Raw genomic sequence first — 22,088 nt, 5'->3', positions numbered from 1 at the left:
CCAAACACTCAAGAAGAATTAACACCAATCCTTCTTAAACTATTCCAAAAAAATTCAAGGGGAAGGAAGCCTCCCAACCTCATTTTACAAGGCCAGCATTATCCTAATTGCAGATAAAGATACTACAAAGAAAGAAAATTATAGGCCAACATCCCTGATGAATGTAGATGCTAAAATTCTTAACAAAATATTAGCCAATCAGATCCAGCAATAACATTAAAAAGATGATACACCATGATCAAGTTGGATTTATTCTGGGGAAGCAAGGTTGGTACAATATCCTCAAATCAATTAATGTGATACGCCACATAAACAAAATGATGGATAAAAATCACGTGATCATATCAATAGATTCCGAAAAACCATTTGATAAAATCCAGCACTCTTTTATGATAAAATATCTCAGCCAAGTGGGAATAGAGGGAACATATCTCAATGTAATAAAGGCCATATATGACAAACCCACAGCCAACATCATACTCAATGGGCAAAAACTTCAAGCATTTCCCTTAAGATCAGGAACAAGACAGGGATGCTTGCTTTCACCACTCTTAATCAACATAGTACTGGAAGTCCTAGTCACAGCAGTCAGACAAGAAGACGACTAAAAGGCATCCATATTGGAAAGGAAGAAGTAAAATTGTCCTTATTTGCAGATGACATGATACTGTATACAGAGAACTCTAAAGAATCCACCAAAAAACTACTAGAACTGATAAGTGAATTCAGGATACAAAAGTAAATAGAAATCAGTTGCATTTTTATACACCAATAATGAGCTATCTGAAAGGGAAACTAAGAAAACAGTCTCACAATTGCATAAAAAGCAAAAAACAAAAACCTAGGGATAAATTTAACCAAGAATGCAAAAGACCTGTACTTGGAAAGTTATAAGACACTGAAGAAAGAAATTGATCAAGATACAAATAAGTGGAAGCATATACCGTGTTCATGGATAGGAAGAATTGTCACCATTAACATGTCCATACTAGCTCATTCCAGCTGGTGCCAAGCCATGGGCATTTCTCGGTACAACTGGCACAAGTGCTGAAAGAACTGCATTGTGCTTATTAACAGCACAACATACCCACTATGCACTGCTGCTGAGCCGCAAGAGGGCCAAGCTGACTTCTGAGGGAGGAAGAGATTTTAAACAAAAACTATCAAAGGAAGTTCTGAAGAAATATGATGAAAGGAGAAAGAATGCCAAAATCAGCAGTCTTCTCAAGGAGCGGTTTCAGCAGGCAATCTTGCATGCATCACTTCAAGACCAGGCCAGTGTGGCCGTGCAAGTGATTATGTGCTAGAGGGCAAGGAGCTGGAGTTCTAGCTGAGGAAAATCAGGAAAGGGAAATAAATCTTCCTATCTTAGCTCATGTAGTAAAGGTGTGTTTTTGTGGGGTTTTTTAAAATGTCCATACTACCCAAAGCAATCTATAGATTCAATGCAATTCCTATCAAGATATCAACGACATATTTCACAAAACTAGAACAAATAATTCCAAAAATTTATATGGAACCACAAGACCCCAAATTGCCATAGTAATCTTGAAAAGGAAGAACAAAGTTGGAGGAATCACCCTACATGATATCAAACTATACTAGAAGGCCATAGTAATCAAAACAGCATGGTACTGGCATAAAAACAGACATATAGATCAGTGGAACAAAATAGAGATATCAGAAATAACCCAACACCTTTATGGTCAATATTTGACAAAGGAGACAAAAATATACAATGGGGTAAAGATAGTCTATTTGATAAATGGTGTTGGAAAAATTGAACAGGTAAGTGCAAAAAATATGAAGCCAGACCACCTTCTTACACCATACACAAGAATAAATTCAGAACGGATCAAAGACTTAAATGTTAGACTCAAAACCCTAAAAATCCTAGAAGAAAACATAGGCAGTAAAATCCCAGAGATTTCTTGTAGCAATATTTTTTCTGTTAAGTCTCTTTGAGCAAGGGAAACAAAAGAAAAAAATAAACAAGTGGAACTACATAAAACTAAAAAATTTTTACAGAGCAAAGAAAACCCTCAACAAAATGAAAATACAACCCACTGAATGGGAGAACATATTTGCCAATGATACATTTGATAAGGGGTTAATATCCAAAATTTCTAAAGAAATTATACAACTCACCAAAAAAACCCAAACAATCCAATTAAAAAAAGGGCAAATGACCTGAATAGACACTCCTCCAAAGAGGACACATGAAAAGATGCTCAGTGTCATTAATCATCAGAGAAATTAAAATCACAATTGGGATGCCTTCTTTGAAATATTTTCTTTCTCAGATCTTTGGACTATGCATCTGGACTTGTTGCTCTGTTTTCTATGTATGAAAAGGCCCTAACTTAGCAGCTGTCCCATTTTCACCTCTTGGCTCATAATCATAATCCCACCTGTCAAGATGGTTCACAGTTCTTGGTTCCAAACCTGCTTGTGATTACTTCACTCTCGCCTGATTCTGCCCTGTTAACTACTTGTCATCTACTCTAGGGCTGTCAAACTACTGCCTATAGGCCACCTGTTTTCGTAAGTAAAATTTTATTGGAACACAGCCACTCTCATACATTTAGGAACATTGCTTATGGCTGCTTTCATATTATAATGGTAGAATTGAGTAGTTGTGACAGAATTGTGACCAGCAAGGCCACAGATATTTAACTGGCACTTTACAAAAAAGTTTGCCAACCTCCTATCTGTCTTGCCATTTTATATAAATGACCTTCAAGCTGTTTCCTGCACCCTGTTCTGGTCTTTCTTGTTTGCCTTTCTTACCTTGTCTTTTGCCTACTCACAGATTGTTTTCTTCTGGACTCTGTAATGTACTGCATTAGCTTCTGCCCAGAGCATGTGAGCTCTCAAAGTAGGACGCCTCTCTGCATCCCAGACATGAAAAATGCTGACAGAACTTTTATTTTAATTTCAAATTACAGGAGGGTGCCTTTGCATTAAAATATATAATATTAAAAACATAATCAAGAGTGGTTTGTTTCAGGGTTTGTTGATGTTGAGTGTGTTTTTACAGGATTAACACTTTTTTTTTTTCAGTTAAAAGCACTGTTAAAGATACAGGAGAAGATGTAAGTTCTAAGAATGTAGAAAAGCAAAAAACTAATGTTATACAAACCATCCCCCAAGAAATAGGAATAGCTTTGTTGATCAGCTGTTTAAACTATTTATGAATCTTATCTAAATTTTACTATATGAGAATGAAGAAATATTTGTGGTCTTATGGATCTTCTTCCCATAATTGATAGGGACGAGCTTTTTGAAGCTTTAAATAGCCTTGAAAATTGAAGGAAGGTGGGCTTTCTATTATTTTCTTTAAAAGAAAATTTTAAAATTGAAGAATTGCCTTAATCATTCTTTTTCCCTTTTGCTTACTTACTTTTTTTTCCCCTTAAGTATCTCTGGAAAATACTTGTGTTGGAAAGTAGTCATTCACTCCTTCATCTTTTCTATTATTCCTAATAACATAAAAAAATATAATTCTTTGGTTTCTTTTTATCCTTTAGTGGCTCACAGAAGAGATGAAATGTGGTCTGAGGGACGACATGATTATGAAAGGCTTCCAAGAGAACGAGCACCTCCTCGAAGTCACCCCAATGTAAGTTCACTTCTACATGTAGAATAATTTAAGACCTAGAGTCTGAATAAGTTTGGTGCACCAAAGCTATGCCTCTTAACAAAACCTTCAAGCGCTCAAAATTTACCATTCTAGGTTGAAATATAGATGGATTAAGCTTATCTTTTTTTAAAATATGTTTTTATTGATTTGAGAGAGAGAGGAAGGGAAAGGGAGAGTGAGATAGAAACATTGAGGAGAGAGAGAGACATTGATCGGCAGCCTCCTGCACACCCCGTCCTGGGAAACAAAGTCCGCAAAAACCCAGGCATGTGCCCTGACCAGGAATCGAACCCGTGACATCTTAGTGCATGAGTCGATGCTCAACCACTGAGCAACACCAGCCAGGCTTCTCTCAAGGAGCTTGCTGTTTTGCTTATTACTATTTTCCCAGCACTATATCCAGTATGTGGCACATAGTAGGAGCTCAGTATTTATTGAATAAATATATGCACTCCCCCAAATCCTATATAGAGACCCAGGGGAGGGTTTGGGGAAGGTCAAGAAGCCGTCAGTCTTAAACTTTTATACAGGCCCATTCTAAGCATCAGGGGATTGGGCTTGTGGTCATGGTGTATGGATATATTTGTTCATATATTAGTTGTTTATTACTTATATAAGTAAGTCCTGCAAGTCACTTGGATGGGTGGTGTTACATTCAAGGTTGTCATTTGGCCTGCGTTACACCTTAGCTTGGGGTTGATCTAAAATGATTTAAGCCTGGCTGGGCATGGCTCAGCGGTTGAGTGTCGACCTAGGATCCAGTCGATTGGGGTTTGATTCCCTGTCAGGGCACATACCTGGGTTGCGGGCTCGATCCCCAGTCGGGGGCGTGCAGGAGGCAGCCGATCAATGACTCTCCCTCTCCTTTCCTCTCTCTGAAATCAATAAAAATATATTTAAAAATAAATAAATAAATAAAATGATTTAAGATGGAAAAAAATGAAGAGACTTGCCATACATATTTCAGAATGAGCAGACTTAATTATTACCATATGTGGTTTGTTTTCAGGTTAATGTATAGACTTTATGTTTCTAATCAAAATCCCAATTTTTAAATTTTTTTCAACTTGATAAAAATGTTTTATAGTTTACCTAGAACAACAAACAAGTGACATAGATAAACATGATGTAGGACTAATGCAAGGATGGGAAAGGAATGACTTTTTTAAAATAATTTTTTTTTTAGATTCCCCCCCGTCCAAGGATGTATCCCATTAGGAATTTGTTTTTCAAAGATAATTAAAAGAATTTTTGGTGTGTTTATTGCCACCAATTGGATATATAGTTGGGTTAATTTTACTTTGTTTTCAATTTTGAGGGATTGCTCTTTTTCTTTTCTAATTAGTTTTTTTTTTTTTTTACACATTTACATGGCTCCAAATTATAAAATAAGGTGCACAGAGGGGATAACTTACTTTAAATGGTAATTTATCGTAATTACACATTTAACTAGTGTCTGCTTGCTACAAGTGAAGGATTTTACATATGAACTTTCTAATATTCAAAACAATACTTACCCAGGCTAGTGTGGCTCAGGGGTTGAGCATCGACCTAGGATCCTGGAGATCCGGGTTTGATTCTAGGTCAGGACACATGCCCAGGTTTCGGGCTCGAATCCCAGCAGGGGGTGTGCAGGAAGGAGCTGATCAATGACTCTCATTGATGTTTCTCTCTCTCTCCTTTCTCTCCCTCTCCCTTTCTCTCTCTGAAGTCAATAAAAATATATTTTTAAAAAAACAAAATAAACCAATACTTAGTGTTGAATGGCACAACATTTATAGAACCCAGTAGAATGTTTTAGAAACCATAAAATGTAAGCAGGATTTATATACAAAAATATAATTTCAGACAATGGGAACTACTTGTGATGAAATCATGGAAGGAGTTATGACATCAAACCTTTAGCATACCATTGTACATTATGTATGCATGCTGTGTTATATCATAGAACATACTGCAGTAGAAGTTGGCCTAAAGAGCTAATATTGAAGCAGAGAGATCTGCCAGGAGGCTACTGCTAGACAAGGGAACTGGTTCAAAGAAGCTGGGGAAGTGTTTTAAGTTGGGAATAATCAGTTATATCAGTGTCATGAAGGCCAATAAGAAGGGCCCTCCAGTTCTTCAGTTAGGTCATTATGTAAGAATGGATTTGAGAAAGTTCATATCTAATAGCCTTTGTTGTTCTCAGAAGTAAGAGATATAGCAAGACGCTCTATTCAAAGTTGAGGGGGTGTAGGAATACTTGAGGCCAGCACTAAAGTTTTGGAGTAAAATTGCAGATATCTCCTGAGCAGGGGTGTTTAATAAGACTTCTGAGGGCCAGTACATTTGTGCACCATAAATTTTATACCTAAGTAGCCCAGTTTAGGAGTGAGGAAAGCAAGTTGTATTGAAGATTGCAAGATGAGTGATGGATCCAGGGAGATAAGGCTATTGAAGGTCCTGACTCAGAGAATTACTGAGGTAATATATTACATGATGTGGACTGTTTAAGAAAGGGAGTAAGGCTGTGAGAGGGAAAATGGATTGAAAGAAGTGAGAGGTTGAGGAACAGACAAGGCTTAGTGAGCTTCAAGACCAGCATTTGGCAGAAAGATAGGCAATTGGTATTTTAGAGTGTTGAGTTTTCAAGACTGAACAGTTCTGGATGATTGAAGTTCAATGTATGGTGGTGGGGAAAAGAAGGTGGGTGAAGGTAATTGGAGTTGAGGTCAAGAAACCTTTGAGGCTAGATTTTTGGGTCATGGATTTAGATTAGAGGCTCTAAATCCTTGCTATACATTCAGATCACCTAGGGAGCTCTTAAATAGATAATTATCTATCTTAAATAGATAATTAAGTCATAATTATCTGCAGATAGGATCTAGATGTCAGTGTTGTTTAAAAGTTCTTCAGGTGATTCTTATATGAAGAATTAAATGAAGATTATAGATGAACATCGGTGTCACTTATGATACCAGGAGTTGAGGTAAAAATCACAAGTTGGTGGAAGTCCTCAATTAATGAGAATATTGTTGTAAAAATCTAAACAAGCCAAAGCATTTTCATTTTATACCACTTTTATACATGTAAATGTGAAAGAGGCTCTTTCGTTTGTAAACTAATTTCAACAGCAGTAAGCAGATGGAGAAGTTTTATACCACAATTGCTCTTGAAATCAGGCTGGCTGTACTCAACTATCTCTAACTGCCCAATGGGAAATCTTATTTTTTTTTAATCCTCACCCGAGGATATTTTTTTCCATTAATTTTCACAGAGAGTGGAAAGGAGGGAGGGGGAGAAGGGGAGAGAAAGACAGACATCTGTGTGAGAGAGACACATCGATTGGTTGCTTTCTCACGTGCCCCAACCTTGTACAGAATGTGCCCAGACCTTGTACAGGTTGATTCCTCTCCTTTTTCTTCTTTTAATTCCATTAGATTGGTCTCTCCATTCCCCCAACCAGCCTCTCCTAGTTTATAAATCCTTCTCTATTCCCACATTCGCCCTCCTCAAGACTCAGATACATTTTTTTCCAGTGAACTGGGGTCTTATTTTGGTTAGTAACATAAAACCTTTCCTTTTCCTCAATATATTATACTTCTTTGATGGCTCTTCAAAATTATGCCTTCTGTGCTACACCTATGTTTTAGTTAAATAAAACGTAGGTTCTTAACCTTTTTTTGTGCCGTGGTTCTCTTTAGCAGCCTGGTGAAGCCTATGGATCCCTTCTCAGAATAGTGTTTTTAGAAGGAAACCAGTTATTTGAATATAATTAATTGTTAAAAGCCAAATTTGTGATGTAATATTTATTTCTTTAGTAGGTCATTAAATATCAAGAACTAGTGGTAAGGGTTTCATTGCTGTATTTTCAAAATAGTGATGAATGTAAATGATATTTTGAGATAGTTGCAATAGCAGTAACTTGATTTTAAAATATCTGATTTCTGTTAGTGATGAAGCCACAGATACTGCTATTGTTGTGTTTGTTGCCTATACATAGGTGAAAAAGTAATTTCATATTCACAATTGATTGCATGGACTCAACTGAATCCTTGGGCTAAAGTGTTTGATAAGTAACACTAAAACTAGAAATGTAAATTAGTAAAGTTATAATTTCTGACTTTGGATTTAATAAAAACAAAACTTAAAAGTTTTAAAATATTGGCTTACAATGCAGAGATCATCAAGTATTATCTTAAAAACTATATTGGCATATCATATTGACATGTGCAAAAATGTTCACAAGCAGCATTATTCATGAGAATTCCAAAATGGCAACAATCTGAATGTCCAGCAGTGGAATGGATAAATTAATTTACAATCATACAGCAATGAGAATGAATGGAATTTTTCCTAATGTAATAACATGTATGAACCTCACAAACATAATACTGAAAGAAAGAAGCCAGACACAAAAGTATATCCTGTGTGTTTTCTTTTATATAAAGTTTTAAAACAGGCAAAACTAGCTAGGAAAGTGGTACTTTTGGAAGACAGAGGTAGTGACTGGGGGAGAGAGCACAGGAAGGCTTGTGCCTTACTAGGGATGTTTAGTTTCTTGATCTGAGTAGTAATTACACAGTGTGATTAACTGAAGAAAATTTATCTAGGAGTACATTTATGATTTGTATACTTTTTTGTGTGTAATACTGCAATAAAAATTTCATTTAAAGTTTTGAAAAGGCATATTATTTTTTTCTAAATATAAAACTGTAGTTAATTCTTTTGAAAGTGAGAAACCACTATAGTTAGTGCCTGGGACAGAGAAAGATTAATACTCTGTTTTATTTTTTATTATATTTGGGTTCTGTTCTCTACTAGAAAAGCAACTTTATTTATTTATTTATTATTATTATTTTAAAAAATATATCTTTATTGATTACAGAGAGAGGAAAGGAGAGAGAGAGAGATAGAAACATCAATGATGAGCGAGTCATTGATCGGCTGCCTCCTGCACGCCCCTGACTGGGGATCGAGCCCGCGACTCGGGCATGTGCCCTGACCGGGAATTGAACCCCGATCGCCTGGATCCTAGGTTGATGCTCAACTGCTGAGCCACGCCCAGCCGGGCTAGAAAAGCAATTTTAATGCATTCCTCCCTTCCCCTTCTCCTTTTGCCCTATTCATTCTTAATTCTGATATAGCAGAAATGTATTTGAGGAACTATTGGATATGATATATAGTATGACTTGAAGAGGAAACTTGAGAAGGTACCTATTACACTATTATTTTATTATTAATAAAAGCACCTATGTTGTGGGCTCCTAGCTTTGATGAACTGAGAAAGGCAATTGGACACTCATATATTTTGGTGCCCATATTAAATCACACTAAATTTGAGTATTGGAAAGCTTATTCTCAGTGTACAACTTGATGAATGTACAGTAAGTATTTTAGCACTTTATAGCTTTTAAAAATTACTTCTGTATCAATATGTTACTTTTATAAGGTGCTTTCACAGAAATTTTTATTTGGTCTTAAACTTGGGTAGGTAGATAGGAGATAAAGCTCAAAGGGGTACACTACAGAGAATCTGCATGTAAGCATACACCTTCCTCCATTGGGAGGAAATTGGTTATTGCAGAATATCTGCATTTAACTTCTAGATGTCTGTAAGGTCCTTATTTTTCTGCCCTGGCCAGCGTCGCTCAATGGTTAGAGCGTCAGCTTCCCACCTAAGGGTGTCAGGTTTGATTCCTAGTCAAGGGCACATGCCTTGGTTGCAGGTTCAAACCCCGGCTCCATTGGGACACGTGAAGGAGGCAACCAATTGATGTGTCTCTTTCGTGTGGATGTTTCTCTCTCTCTCTATTTCCCCCCTCCCTCCCTTCCACTCTCTCTAAAAATCAATGGAAAATATCCTCGGGTGAGGAGTGAAAACAACAAAAAAGATCCGTATTTTTAAAAGCATGCTTTCTGCTCTATAACTTATAATTTCTATGAACTTCATTATCTGCTTTTTTAGCCTTTATCAAGTTTTGTGACAGAATGGCTGTTAGATATTGGTTAACATTCAGTTTGAGAGTCCATCTTATTAGCTTGATGGATAACAGATAGGTAATATGGAACATTTTTGAGTTACAACATAAAATGTTCATTTTCCATTGGCTTATTTTAAAATGGGGGACAGTTTTAGTTTCAGAATTTTTAGAGGTTGTAAAGTTTGGAAATTGGGATCAAAACATTAGCAGCATATATTCTGGGCATTGTAATATAATTGGGGCTGAAGCCATCTTGTCTGCTTCTACCTGCCTTCTTCAGGTCCTTTAACAAACACATATAAAGTAAAAGATTTTCTAATCTTAGTAGCAGTGAGAATTGTAAAAGGATTGAGGGTAGTGATGTTAGTAACTCTTAAAAAATTTCTAACAAGTTCAGTTAATTTTAAGTTATATAATTAGGTTTTATAATTAAACAGTATTTCCTTGGGTTAGTTGAATGTTTCTAAAATTTTGTCATTGGTTATTTCTCTCTCCTAGAGAGTTTAGCCAATCAAAATTAAATTCTTTAGTGAATTCTGAATATGATTTTGTTAATTTCTGAGGCCTTGTAGGGAATATATGGGACATATATGTGGTCCAAATATTCTCAAATATAAGTGTACCCAAAATGTAATACAGAATCTTTCTTTTATTCAGCTTGAAATAGTTTACTTAACTTAGCAATTTAATTATATACATATCCCATAAAGTGCTGTTTAAAATATATTAATGTGGCCCAGCTGGGCGTGGCTCAGTGGTTGAGCATCAACCTGGGGTCCCAGAGATCGAAGTTCGATTCCCAGTCAGGGTACATGCTCCGGTTGTGGGCTCCATCCCCACTCAGGGACGTGCAGGAGGCAGCTGATCAATGACTCTCATCATTGATGTTTCTGTCTCTCTCTCCCTCTTCCTTCCTCTCTCTGAATTCAATAAAGATATATTTAAAATAAAATAAAATAAAGATAAAATATATTAATGTGGAAATACTCCTTTTCTTCCCACTCCTGTTTCAGGAAACACTTTTATTTTAAATGCTCACGTGCATATTTTAATTCTTGTTCTCTTTATGCCCCACATTTTGTTTTACAAAGTCATGTTCATCTAAGTTTACCCATATAAGTACTTTTACCAATATTTTGTTACCAAAGTTTTCAAACGTACAGCAAAGTTGAAAGAATTTTATAGTGATATGATATTTTATACCCATTTAATCAGTACTTAGATTCAACTATTAACATTTTACTGAACTTGTTTTGTTATCTATTTTTCCTTCTCTTTGTCCTTTATTCATCCACTTAACCCATCTAATTCTTTGGATGCATTTCAAAAAATTTCCTTAACTACTTTAGCCTGCATATCATTAGCTGAAGTGCAGTGTTTTTTTCAAGTCTTTTTCCAATATGAAAATTACCACATGAAATGCGACATCTTAAATATTAATTTGCTGAGTTTTGATTTAGTAATGTTATTTTGTTTTACTTTCTTTACTGACAGAATTGCAACAACTTAAATTTTGTTTTGTTTGTTTAATCCTCACTAGAGGACATGCTTAGAGAGAAGAAGGGGGAGAGAGAGAGAGAGAGGGAGGGAGGAGAGGAGAGAGAAACATTGATGTGAGAGAGAAACATCTATCAGTTGCCTTCCCTTCATGCTCTTACTTCGGATCAAACCCACAACCCAGGTATATGTCCTGACGCAGAATTGAACTGTCAACCGTGTGGTGCACAGGATGATGCTAAACTAACTGAGCCACTCCTGCTAAGTTTAACTCTCCCATTTTTCCCTCCCCTCACCCTTCCCTCTTCCCTTTCCTCTTCCCCTCCTTCTTCCTTCTCTGTAAACATGTCCTCAAGTGAAGATTTTTTAAAAAAAAGAAAATTTAGCAAGTGAATTAAACCAGTAATTGCTATAATAAAAATGCTTGTCACAAACTATGATGGATCAGAGTGGAGAAACCTCAGACTTACGAAAACAAAAGTTCACCAGCCTGTGTAATAAAATTTTTTAGTTAGATGTGGTTTGTTAGGTACCTTTCTAGTAAAAAGCATTTGATGCCCAAAGTGATACAAAATTGAGTTAGGCAAGTCGAATATATATTATGTATGTGTGCTTACTATGTGCCAAGTGGTACTCCAGATCATGGGAATAGAGCAGTCAATAAGATCAACAGGGTTTCTGTGCATAAGGCTTGTATTTATAGTGCATGTTGACTGTGTTAGAAAGTAATGGCTTTGATTATTTACATGTACCATCATACTTAGTTACTTTACTGGTAGGTTAGTGTGTTTTAGTTGTTTTTGACTTTTTATAAGGGCAAAAATTAAGTTTATAAAAGTAGACAAAATAATGTAATGAACCTCCCCATGGACAAATCATCCAAATGGCAATTACCAAAACTCATAGTTAATCTTGTTTTGTCTGTGCTTTCACTGCTTTCCTCCCTCTCAGATTATTTTGAAGTAAACCCAAGATACCATATTTCAAATGCAAATAAATATTTTAGTGTGTATCTCTAAAAGATAAGAATGCTTAAGGGGGGTGCTTATGTATTAAAATTTTTATTTTAAGTAAAATGTTTTTGTGTTAAAATTTGTACAAAATATATTTTAATGACATTGGAGAATAATTAATTTTAAAGAAATAGTAACCCTCATAATCTGTATCTAACCTAATAATTTCATTGAATTCATTTTTAGTTAATTGGAAATGATCCTGTTATCCTTAAAATCCTTTTAAGTTTTACTTTATAAGTCCTAGTTTTTATTTCTGGTTTGTATGTAATGGGGCCATTGTTTTCTAAGATATTTCTAAAATGGAGGAGGTTCCAAACATATGAGTCCTGAAGCCTTGTGTAATTTGGTTAGCATTTAGAGAGGAAAATTACATGTTTATAGCTCAATGTGAGATTTATACAAGAATTTCAAACAGTAATGGTATTTTCATTCAGGTCTGGCATTGGAGGTAATGGAAAATACTGTTTGAACTTTTTTTTTTTAATTTTAGAGAGAGAGGAAGGGAGAGGGATAGAGAGAGATAGTAACATTGATGAGAGAGAAACATCATCCATCAGCTGCCTCTTGGAGGCCCCCCACTGGGGATCCAGCCGGAAACTCAGGCATGTGCCCTGACTGGAAATCGAATCAGTGACCTCTTGGTTCCTGGGTTGACACTCAACTGCTGAGCCACACCAGTGGGGTGGAACTTTCTTAATAGTATAAGCTTTTGAAAGAGAAACTCTGAAATGTTTGCCACCCATCATGGATTTTATTGGAAAGAAAAATAAATCCATGAATGTTATATCTGGATAAGACATGAACTATCTCTGAAAATAGCCTTGCTTTATCACAGACTCCTACAGTCATCTTCATTTCCTTAAATCTTTTCATATAGCTCGGAAGTTTTCTTTCAGATTAGATGCCTACAGAGCAGAGATGGTATAATATATTTGAACACTTTCTCAAAACATAAAGGAAACAGCAATTTGATCTTTATTGCTAGATACAAGAGCTGTCCTTGGAAATTTTTATTTATTTATTATTTGGTACAGTTAGTTAAATATATAACTAAATGTGATTCTATTTTTACTTCTTTGAAAGTTTTACCGTACACATTTTTAAATCCTGAAATAATTTTCTAGTAACTGAGGGAGTTGAGCAAAGAAGCAGGTTGCTTAGTAAGAAGCTCTCTCTCCATTCGTAGAAGTGTTCAGGCATACTCACCCCACCACCCCTCCAAATAAGCATGTACAAACAAACAAAGTTATTGTGGAATGGAATTTTATGGTTTGTTAGAATTCGAGAAATCAGTAATTCTACTTATATAACAAATTTTGAATTACAATTTTTAAGTAGCAGATTTTGAATTAGAAAACGTTATAAATTGTAATGTTGCTAATTTTGGCTTAATGACATTTTTTGGAAGCTTAGCATTTGCATAGATTTAATTGAAATCCCTGTGAAAAGGTAGTGTTTAGAAGAAAGAGTCAATAAATTCTGTGTACTATATTTTACACAAACATAAAATATTTCTTACAATTTAATATCTAACATTCTAAAGAAGGAAACCACCTATTATGCCCTTGGAAAAAAATTAGGTAGATATTTTAGCTGTCAAGTAGATATGAACTATTGATTTTATTTTTTCCTAGCACATTGGCAAATTGCCCACCCACTGGGAAGTTTGAATAGGATGTAATAATTTATTAACTGAATAGTTGTAGTTATCAATGCTAAGTAATTTAAGAAATAGACACTGAAGAATTTAGTGTTTCACTTAGACTCATGTAAGTAGTAATCAAAATAGAAAACATTCTTTGAGCACTTAGTTTATGAAAAGTGCTTTATAATCTGTTTTTTATTTAGCCCTCACAACAACCTTATGAGGTAGGTATTAGTATTAAGCTCATTTCACAAATAATGAAACTGAAGTTTAGGATGGTAAAGTATCCAGCTTTGAATGTTGGGCTTTATGTTTTGGTTTTTCATTTTGTCAAATTAGTTCTCATTAGTTGATCATGTCTTACATATTGTGATAGATTAACAGCCTCTTTCACCTCTGTCTCACCTTATATTGATAGAAAGTTACATGTGTGCTCAAGAGCAGATTACTTACAGATTAGTGCTCTGTATCTCTCGTTCTTACTGTTGATAATAATTTTTGTTCTGTTACTTCACAGCAGCTACTAATCTAGGACAAATGTTGTTCTCCCTCTGTCCAATTTCCTAACCCCCACAAATAATCCATTATGTTGCTAAAACTTTAAAACATTAACAACATATTACTTTGAGAATTTATTCAAATTTTATATTGGGTTTTACTTCCAAACTTGTGAAGTCAAAGACTCTTCTTTATCCAGTACTGTGGAGAGATAGCAAAATGCTTCCTCTTGATCTTCCTACCTTAGTATTACCTCCCTATTTGCTGTTGCTTATGTGTAAAAATCCTGATTTTCTTCTGGGCAGTAACTTCAAGAGTAGACCAAAGATGTGTGCTATCTTAAATGGTTTTATTTCTAAAATTCCTAGGCAATTAGGGATTAGAATTATTGTAACACTCTTTCTGTAGTTTATTTTTTATTAAAACAATAATACTGTATTTTTCTTTTACTTATGTTTGGTTTTTGCATTGCTGCATGTTATTTTATTAAGCACCTGGCTTTCTTCATTGAGCAATTTTATTTCCTTTACTCCATATGAAGACCTTTGTATTAGTTATATTCATGTTGTTTCATTAATGCATTTTTGTTTATACATTTACTTTATTTGATTAAGGATAAGAACTCCTGTGCTTTTTTAAAACCTTTCCAAAACCAAATAGAGAAATTAGTGATTTTTATATATTTCTTTTTGTCTGTTTTAGGATGGCTACCATAGAGTAGTTAATATTGTGACAAAGAAACCACCACTGCTAGACAGACCGGTTGAAGGAAGCTACAATAGATATTACAATCATGTTGGTTACCGAGACTATGACGAGGGCCGCAGTTTTTCTCATGATCGAAGAAGTGGTCCACCTCACAGAGGAGTATGTAAATTTCCCCCATGTACTAATTGTTTTTTGTTTTTTTTAAATAAGTTTAAAGATCATGTAATTTTAAAACTATGTGACTGGCCTAAAGGCAGCTGAATAAACACTTCCTGCTTGATGCTCTGTTGAACTGCTTGCTGGAGCTGTCAAATGGGAACTGATAGTCAAGAATCTTGGGGTGCTGGACAAAGTGGGTAAGCACTCTGGACAGCTCTATCTAAGTGACATTAATTTCAACTAGCCTGCTTTTATATCCCCCAAATTAGCAGGGATTTGCAGAAGCAGTTAAAGGTAATCTGTTTTGTTGGTACTTAATAAGTGATGAGCAAGTGGTTACCATCTCTTACTAGATGTGCCCACATATAATTACTTTGATTACTTTTAGCATGATGAAATGCTGTGGGTGAGGTTGGGTTAAGGTCATTGAGACTCTTGTTTCATTTTTGCTATAGCTATTATTGATGTCTACTTACTAACTCAGATTAGAAAGCACTCAAAACATCGCCTTTCCCATACTCAGCACTTTTAAAATGTTAGCGCAATCATTACTGTTACTACTGCTATTATATTGTTTTTTGTGATCATCTTTAATAACCGAAAACTATATATTTAATATTGCAGTAATCTTTCATTGAACTTGAGTGAAAATATTCCTTGATGCAATTCCTTTGACATAGTGTGCATGTTTCTTCTGCTAGACCATTTTCCTACATTTTCTCTTTTCCCCCCTTCCCTACTATATAATATTGTAGTTGACAGTACATATTCAAGCATTGCTTATGATAAAATTTGACCTCACATTGGCCGTTGGAATTAGTTTCCATATTTTACACTTGAAGAAATGGAGGTAAGGTGATTTATCTAGGGTGGGTATATGTATGGGAGTCCATTTCTCTCATTGCCATGTCATGGTTACCCTGACAATTCTGTAGTGGTAATGAGACTATTCTATGCTTTCTTATGTTTGCTTTTAAAGTTTGGGGTGTTAGGGCTTCCTTCTCATAGAATTAAGTTTTATTTTGTTTAATTTTTATTTAATTTTTTAATTTTTATTTTTTTAATCCTCACTCAAGGATATTTTTCCCATTGCTTTTCAGAAAGAGTGGAAGGGGCAGAGAGAGAGAGAGAAAGAGAGAGAGAGAGAAACATTGATGTGAGAGAGACACATCAATTGGTTGCCTCGGGCACTCACCCCAACTGGGGCTGGGGATGAAGCCTGCAATTGAGGTGCATGCCCTTTGCCAGAATCACACCTGGGACCCTTCAGTCCTCAGGCTGACGCTCTAACCACTGAGCCAAACCGGCTAGGGCTATTTTGTTTAATTTTAAATGTTATGCTGTTCCTTTAGGAAGAAGGATTCAGTTTTGAAAAGTAAATATTATGCATTATTCCTATTCTAGAAATAATTGGATTTTACCATCAGAGCCCTTCTTCCAGGTAATCTTAGGAAGAAACAATTTGGTCTTTGCATAAAGTTATTATCCCTCTTGTAAAAGCCTTGTGGCTGTTTGCTACTGTAGAGAAGGAATTTTGGATTCAATGGACCAATTTGTATTGGAATCCTCATGAACATGATTTTTTTTTTTTTAAACCTTGTAGCGTAATAATGCCTCAACATTAATTTTTTCTATTATTGTTATAAATAGTGTTTATACTGTATGCAACATTTCTTCTTTAAATTCTCTTCAAACAAAAAAACCCACTTGAGATCCTTAGGACTTTTATGACACTGATTCTTATCTAGATAAAGCAAACTACTTGATCCAATATTTAATTATAGCTGTTGAGGTTTTTCTTTTTTTTTGTTTATATTTAATGCTATGAGGAAAATGACGAATTCCTTTTTATTTATGTAAGAGTCTGTGATGCTAAAGGACTTAAAAATAGTATTTATTTTAGTTGAATCATTGTTTCTGATTGTAATTAATTCACATGTTGTATTCTCTGTATAATTTTAAAGTAATTGGGTGTGGATTATTATGTGTTTCTTTTTTAAAAAAAAATAGGTTTTTATTGATTTCAGAGAGAGAAAGGAAGAGGGAGAGAGAAATAGAAACATCAGTGATTGGCTGCCTCCTGCACACCCCCTGCTGGGGATCGAGCCCGCAAACCGAGCATGTACCCTGACCGGGAATCAAACCTCGATCGCCTGGATCCTAGGTGGACGCTCAACCACTGAGCCATGCCCAGCAGGGCTGTTTCTTTTTTATGCATCTTTTCAAGTCTGTCTGTCTTAGAGGACAAAATGTGCCTGCTTTCTTTGATTAATTTCAAACTTAGTGACATATTTTGCTCTAATATAGCTTATCAATAAGGATGGTTTCTTATATTGTTTCCAAATTTAATGGGAAGTAAGATGAGGAATGAGAACTTGAATGAGAAAAGTGGGAAAGTAGCAAATTTTTTATTGGGCCTGAAAATTGATGAGAGAACTTGGCATAAGAAAAGAATAAAACAGGAGGTCAAGAAAAATCTGCTTAATTGAATTTAAATTGAACCTTTGTTCTTGAATAGCCCTTAACTGTTGTTATGTTGATATATGTGTCCTTGGCAATAAGGCTGTTAGGGCCTACCAGAGAAATATTTAAGTATTTCCTTAGAGATAAGTGGTACCACAGACTCTCTGTTTACTAATTTAGTTGTTGAAATGGATGATTTGTATATTTTTTATTTTATGCTTTTTAGGCTCAGAGAAATTTAGAAAGGTGTTTTTGTCCTCATATTATTTTGGTCTTAAAGACTAGGTTTTAGTACTACTGTTAGATATATTCTACTTGACCAAAATAACACAAACAAATATCTAAGTAACTTTTTATTTTACAGGATGAACCTAGCTATAAGTGGACAAGAGATGATCATTCTGGAAGTCGTCAGCCTGAATACAGGTAAAAAGATGAAAATAATAACATAACTACTTTGATACTTGACTCACTGAGATATCTGGCCTTAAGGGGGCTTCCAGTCAAGATGGTGGTGTAGGTAAATGTGGTACTCATATCCTCCCACAAGTACATCAGAATTACAACTAAACTACTTATCATTCAGAACCACCTGAAATCTAGCTGAAGTTCTGTAACTAAGGATATAAAGAAGAAGTCATATTGAGACTGGTAGAAGGGACAGAGACTCGGAATGAGCTGTTTCCACACCCACATGTGGCACTTAAAAATCAGGAAGGATATCTGAGCTGTGGAGGTTCCCCCTAAGGAGCGAGGGGTCCCTGCCTCACACCAGTGCCCCCAGCCCCGGGTTCCAGTGCCTAGAAAGTAAGCCTCCAAAACTTGGGATTGTTGATGAATGACACACAGGGCTGCTAGAGTCCCAGGCATTCCTCTTAAAGGTCCTGCGCATGGACTCTCTCACTCTGAGCTCTAGTGCTAGGGCATCAGTGAGAAAGTTGCCAGGGACATATGAGGAGGAATTGAATTTTGTGGCTTCGGGATGAGGGCTGGAGGGGCAGGCAGCTTTCTCCCAGACAGAAGTGCTGGCAGAGGCCATTGTTACTTTGCTGATCCCTCTCCCTACAGGCTGGCAGGTGGGTGCCATATCTGAGTATCAACCTGGCTATCACTGTTGACCCCACTCTGGTGATCCCCTGATACCCTGCCCCACCCAAATTTTGGGCCTACCCAAGCACTTCCGAGTGGCTTTTCCATACAGTTGGCCTGCCAATGGCTCATGTTACAGACTTTCCTAAAAATCTTTTAAAGGTTCACAAACCCCAGACAAGCAGCATCTGGCTTTGGTGTGCCCCCTATCTCTTAGTGACCTCAGGCTTGGTGCTAGCAGCAGCTGGCCTGGTTCTCAGCACAAGCAGCAGCCAGTTACAGGTTGCTCGGTAGCTCATAGCCGGTTGCCCCGGGCAGGGCATAGGCAGTGGCTGATTTTGACCTGCACTTCCCAGGAGGCCCCAGAGCCACAGCACCCTGTGGACAGCTTCAGACCACACCAGAGCACCACTCAACCACCTCCATGAGTGACATACTCAAGGAGTAAAGCCCCCCCCATTGATGTGCCAACAGCAGCAAGGTTCAGCTACAATAAGAAGATGTACACAGCCCAAATGGGGGTGGAAGGGGGTTGTACCTGGAGTGCCCAGCTCGGGTTACTTGGGAGGCTGCGCCACTGGGCCCTACAGGATACCTTACTACCCGCTCTACCAAGACTGGGAGATGTAGCAGCTCTATGTAATACATAGAAACAAATACAAGGAGGCAGCCAAAATGAGGAGACAAGGAAACATTTCCTAAATAAAAGAACAGAACAAAACTCCAGAAAAAGTACTAAAGAAAATGGAGACAAGCAATCAGATTCTGAGTTCAAAACACTGTTTATAAGGATTCACAATGAACTTAGAGGTAAAAATAGAGGAACTCTTAGTGAGAACTTCAACAAAGAGAGAGGAAACAAAAATGGAGACAGAAAACATAAAAAGAAACCAATTAGAAATGAAGAATACAATAACTGAAATGAACACATTATAGAGAATCAACAGTAGAGTAGATGAAGCAGAAGATCAAGTGAGAGATTTGGAAGCAGGAAACACCCAATGAGAACAGCAAAAAGAAAAAAGAATCCAAAAAAATGAGGACAGTATAAGGAACCTCTGGGACAACTCCAAGCATACCAGCATTCAAATCATGGGGGTGCTGGAGGAAAAGAGAGCAAACTAGGAATTGAAAACTTATTTGAAAGAATAATGACGAAAAATTTCCTTAACCTGGTCAAGGAAATAGACATACACGTCCAGGAAGCCCCCAGAGTCTCAAATAAGAGGAACCCAAAGAGGGCCACACTAAGACACATCATAATTAAAATGCCAAAGATTAAAGACAAAGGGAATCTTAAAAGCAGCAAGAGAAAAGTAGTTAGTAACCTACATGGGAACTCCCATAAAACTGTGAGCTGATTTCTCAACATAAACTTTGCAGGACAGGAGGGATGGGTACGAAATATTCAAAATGATGAAAAGCAAGGACCTATAGCCATGATTACTCTGCCCAGCAAAGCTCTCACTTAGAATCTAAGGGCAGATAAAGGGCTTCCCAGATAAGAAAAAACTAGGAGTTCATCACCATTGGTATTACAGGAAATGGTGAACAGTCTTTTAAGAAGAAGAAGAAAATACAAATGCCCTGGCCAGGTGGCTCAGTTAGTTGGAGCATCATCCCATACACCAAAAGGTTGTGGGTTCGATTCCCAGTCGTGGCACGTACCTAGGCTATGGGTTTGATCCCCAGTCGGGGCGTGTACAAGAGACAACCAGCCGATGTTTTTCTCTCACATCCATGCTTCCCTCTCTAAAAATCAATAAAACATATCCTCGAGTGAGGATAAAATAACATAGATGAATAATAAAATGGTAGTAAATACATATCTTTCAACAGTTAGTTTAAATACAAATAAATGGATTAAATGCTCCAATCAAAAGACATACAGTGACTGAATGATTAAAAAAGAAGACCCTTACATATGCTTCAGATGGAGAGACACACACAGACTGAAAGTTAAGGGATGGAAAAAGGTATTTCATGAAAATGGAAACAGAAAAACTGTGGTAGCACCCAGCTGGTGTTGCTCAGCGGTTAGAGCATCTCTCCCTTGCACTGAAGGGTCATGGGTTAGATTTCCAGTCAGGGCACATACCCAGGTAACAGGTTCATCCCCAGTTGGGGTGTGTGCATGAAGTAACCAGTTGTTTCTCCACATATCCTAGACGCATAGGTAGACTACATTTGTCAGCCTTCCTTCCATCTAGGTGTGGCCATATGACTAGTTATCTCAGTATAATGTAAGTAGGAGTTCTACTTCTACATGTGTTCTTCCACACACATTTTACCTTTGCCCATGTTGCAGGGTGGGCCCTGGAATGACAGCAGATGTGTGGCCTCAGAAGCCACATTTTGAAATAGAGTGATCAGCCTGGGTTCCTGGATGATTGCATGGAGCAGAGTCTCTCACCCTGGCATGCCTGCCCTAGTCTGTTTCATGCTAGTTACTTTTGTGTAATGACTCAACATTGCATTTTTGGGTATTTTTGTTGTAGCAATTAAGGCATTTCTTATTTTTGTAACAATAGGCAGTGTTTTATGTGTTAGACCAAACTGTGAATAACACAGGTAAGATCTCTGTTCTGGTTGGGAGATTTCTTAGTCCATATCTCATGTCTAGAATACTTTTAAGTGTAAAGATGTGGTTTTGTGGAAAGAGCTCTGGATTTGGTCATCAGACTTCTAATCACAACTCTGCTGCAAGACATTTATTTTGGGGGGAGATAGTATGGAATAAAAGGTAATGTGGGAACTCCCTTAGCTTAAGTCACAGTACCCTAGTTCTAAAGTTTACGCATTTTAGAAAAGACATTTGAGGTCTAAACTTACTAAGTTTTCTCTACTAGCTACCAAGCTGCTTTCTCAAAATGATTCCCGAAATCTTAATTCCTTTTTGAAGTTCATGTTGACTAGAAATGAAGTAGTCATTATTTTGTGTGGAACATTTGTTCGTGTTGGATGTGGGAAGGATAAAAGAAGGGTCCTGGATAAGAAGTAAAATGCTGTCTCTCTCCCCTTTCTTCCCTCCCCTTGCATCCCTGCCTCCTACTTTATTGAATTTTACTCTTAACCAGTAAGCATCCATCTGCTTAAACTGAGGGGTCCATCACAACTTGTCTGGTTCAACTGATGTGATGGCCTGGAATTACCTTGGGAGGGTGCATTTTAACGGGAGAATCCTAAGCTTCATAAATCTGCTTTTGCAACCAGCATCCAAGGTAATTACAGCGCAGACAGTTTGAGGACTACATTGTGAGGAACAGTGCATTATAGGGCATCAGTTCTTCCCATCTTCCATTCTCCAGGTAACTTTGCCTCCTGTATGTGCCCAGCATTATGGCTGAAATGTTTGTGATACAGCCGAAGATGCTGTGCTCTTACGTACTTTTTTGAAAATAAAAAGC

At 36.7% G+C, this 22,088-nt stretch overlaps 1 protein-coding gene across 8 annotated transcripts in view; it reads left to right on the top strand.

The window, feature by feature from the left end:
• PPHLN1 (periphilin 1) overlaps positions 1–22,088 on the top strand; it is a 95,453-nt gene that overhangs the window by 5,224 nt on the left and 68,141 nt on the right. For 4 of the 8 annotated variants that reach the window (XM_081129400.1, XM_081129399.1, XM_081129402.1 and 1 more), the window contains 3 exons: positions 3,531–3,622; positions 14,965–15,129; positions 17,957–18,018. In XM_081129400.1, coding sequence (XP_080985526.1) covers positions 3,531–3,622; positions 14,965–15,129; positions 17,957–18,018 — 319 coding nt within the window. The remainder of the gene's footprint in view (positions 1–3,530; positions 3,623–14,964; positions 15,130–17,956; positions 18,019–22,088) is intronic. The other 4 variants (XM_081129404.1, XM_081129406.1, XM_081129405.1 and 1 more) reach the window with 1 other exon arrangement.

This window comes from Miniopterus schreibersii (assembly GCF_964146895.1).
Source record: "Miniopterus schreibersii genome assembly, chromosome: 2".
In the NCBI taxonomy this organism is placed as follows: Eukaryota; Metazoa; Chordata; class Mammalia; order Chiroptera; family Miniopteridae; genus Miniopterus; species Miniopterus schreibersii.
This window is presented reverse-complemented; position numbering and strand designations above follow the sequence as displayed.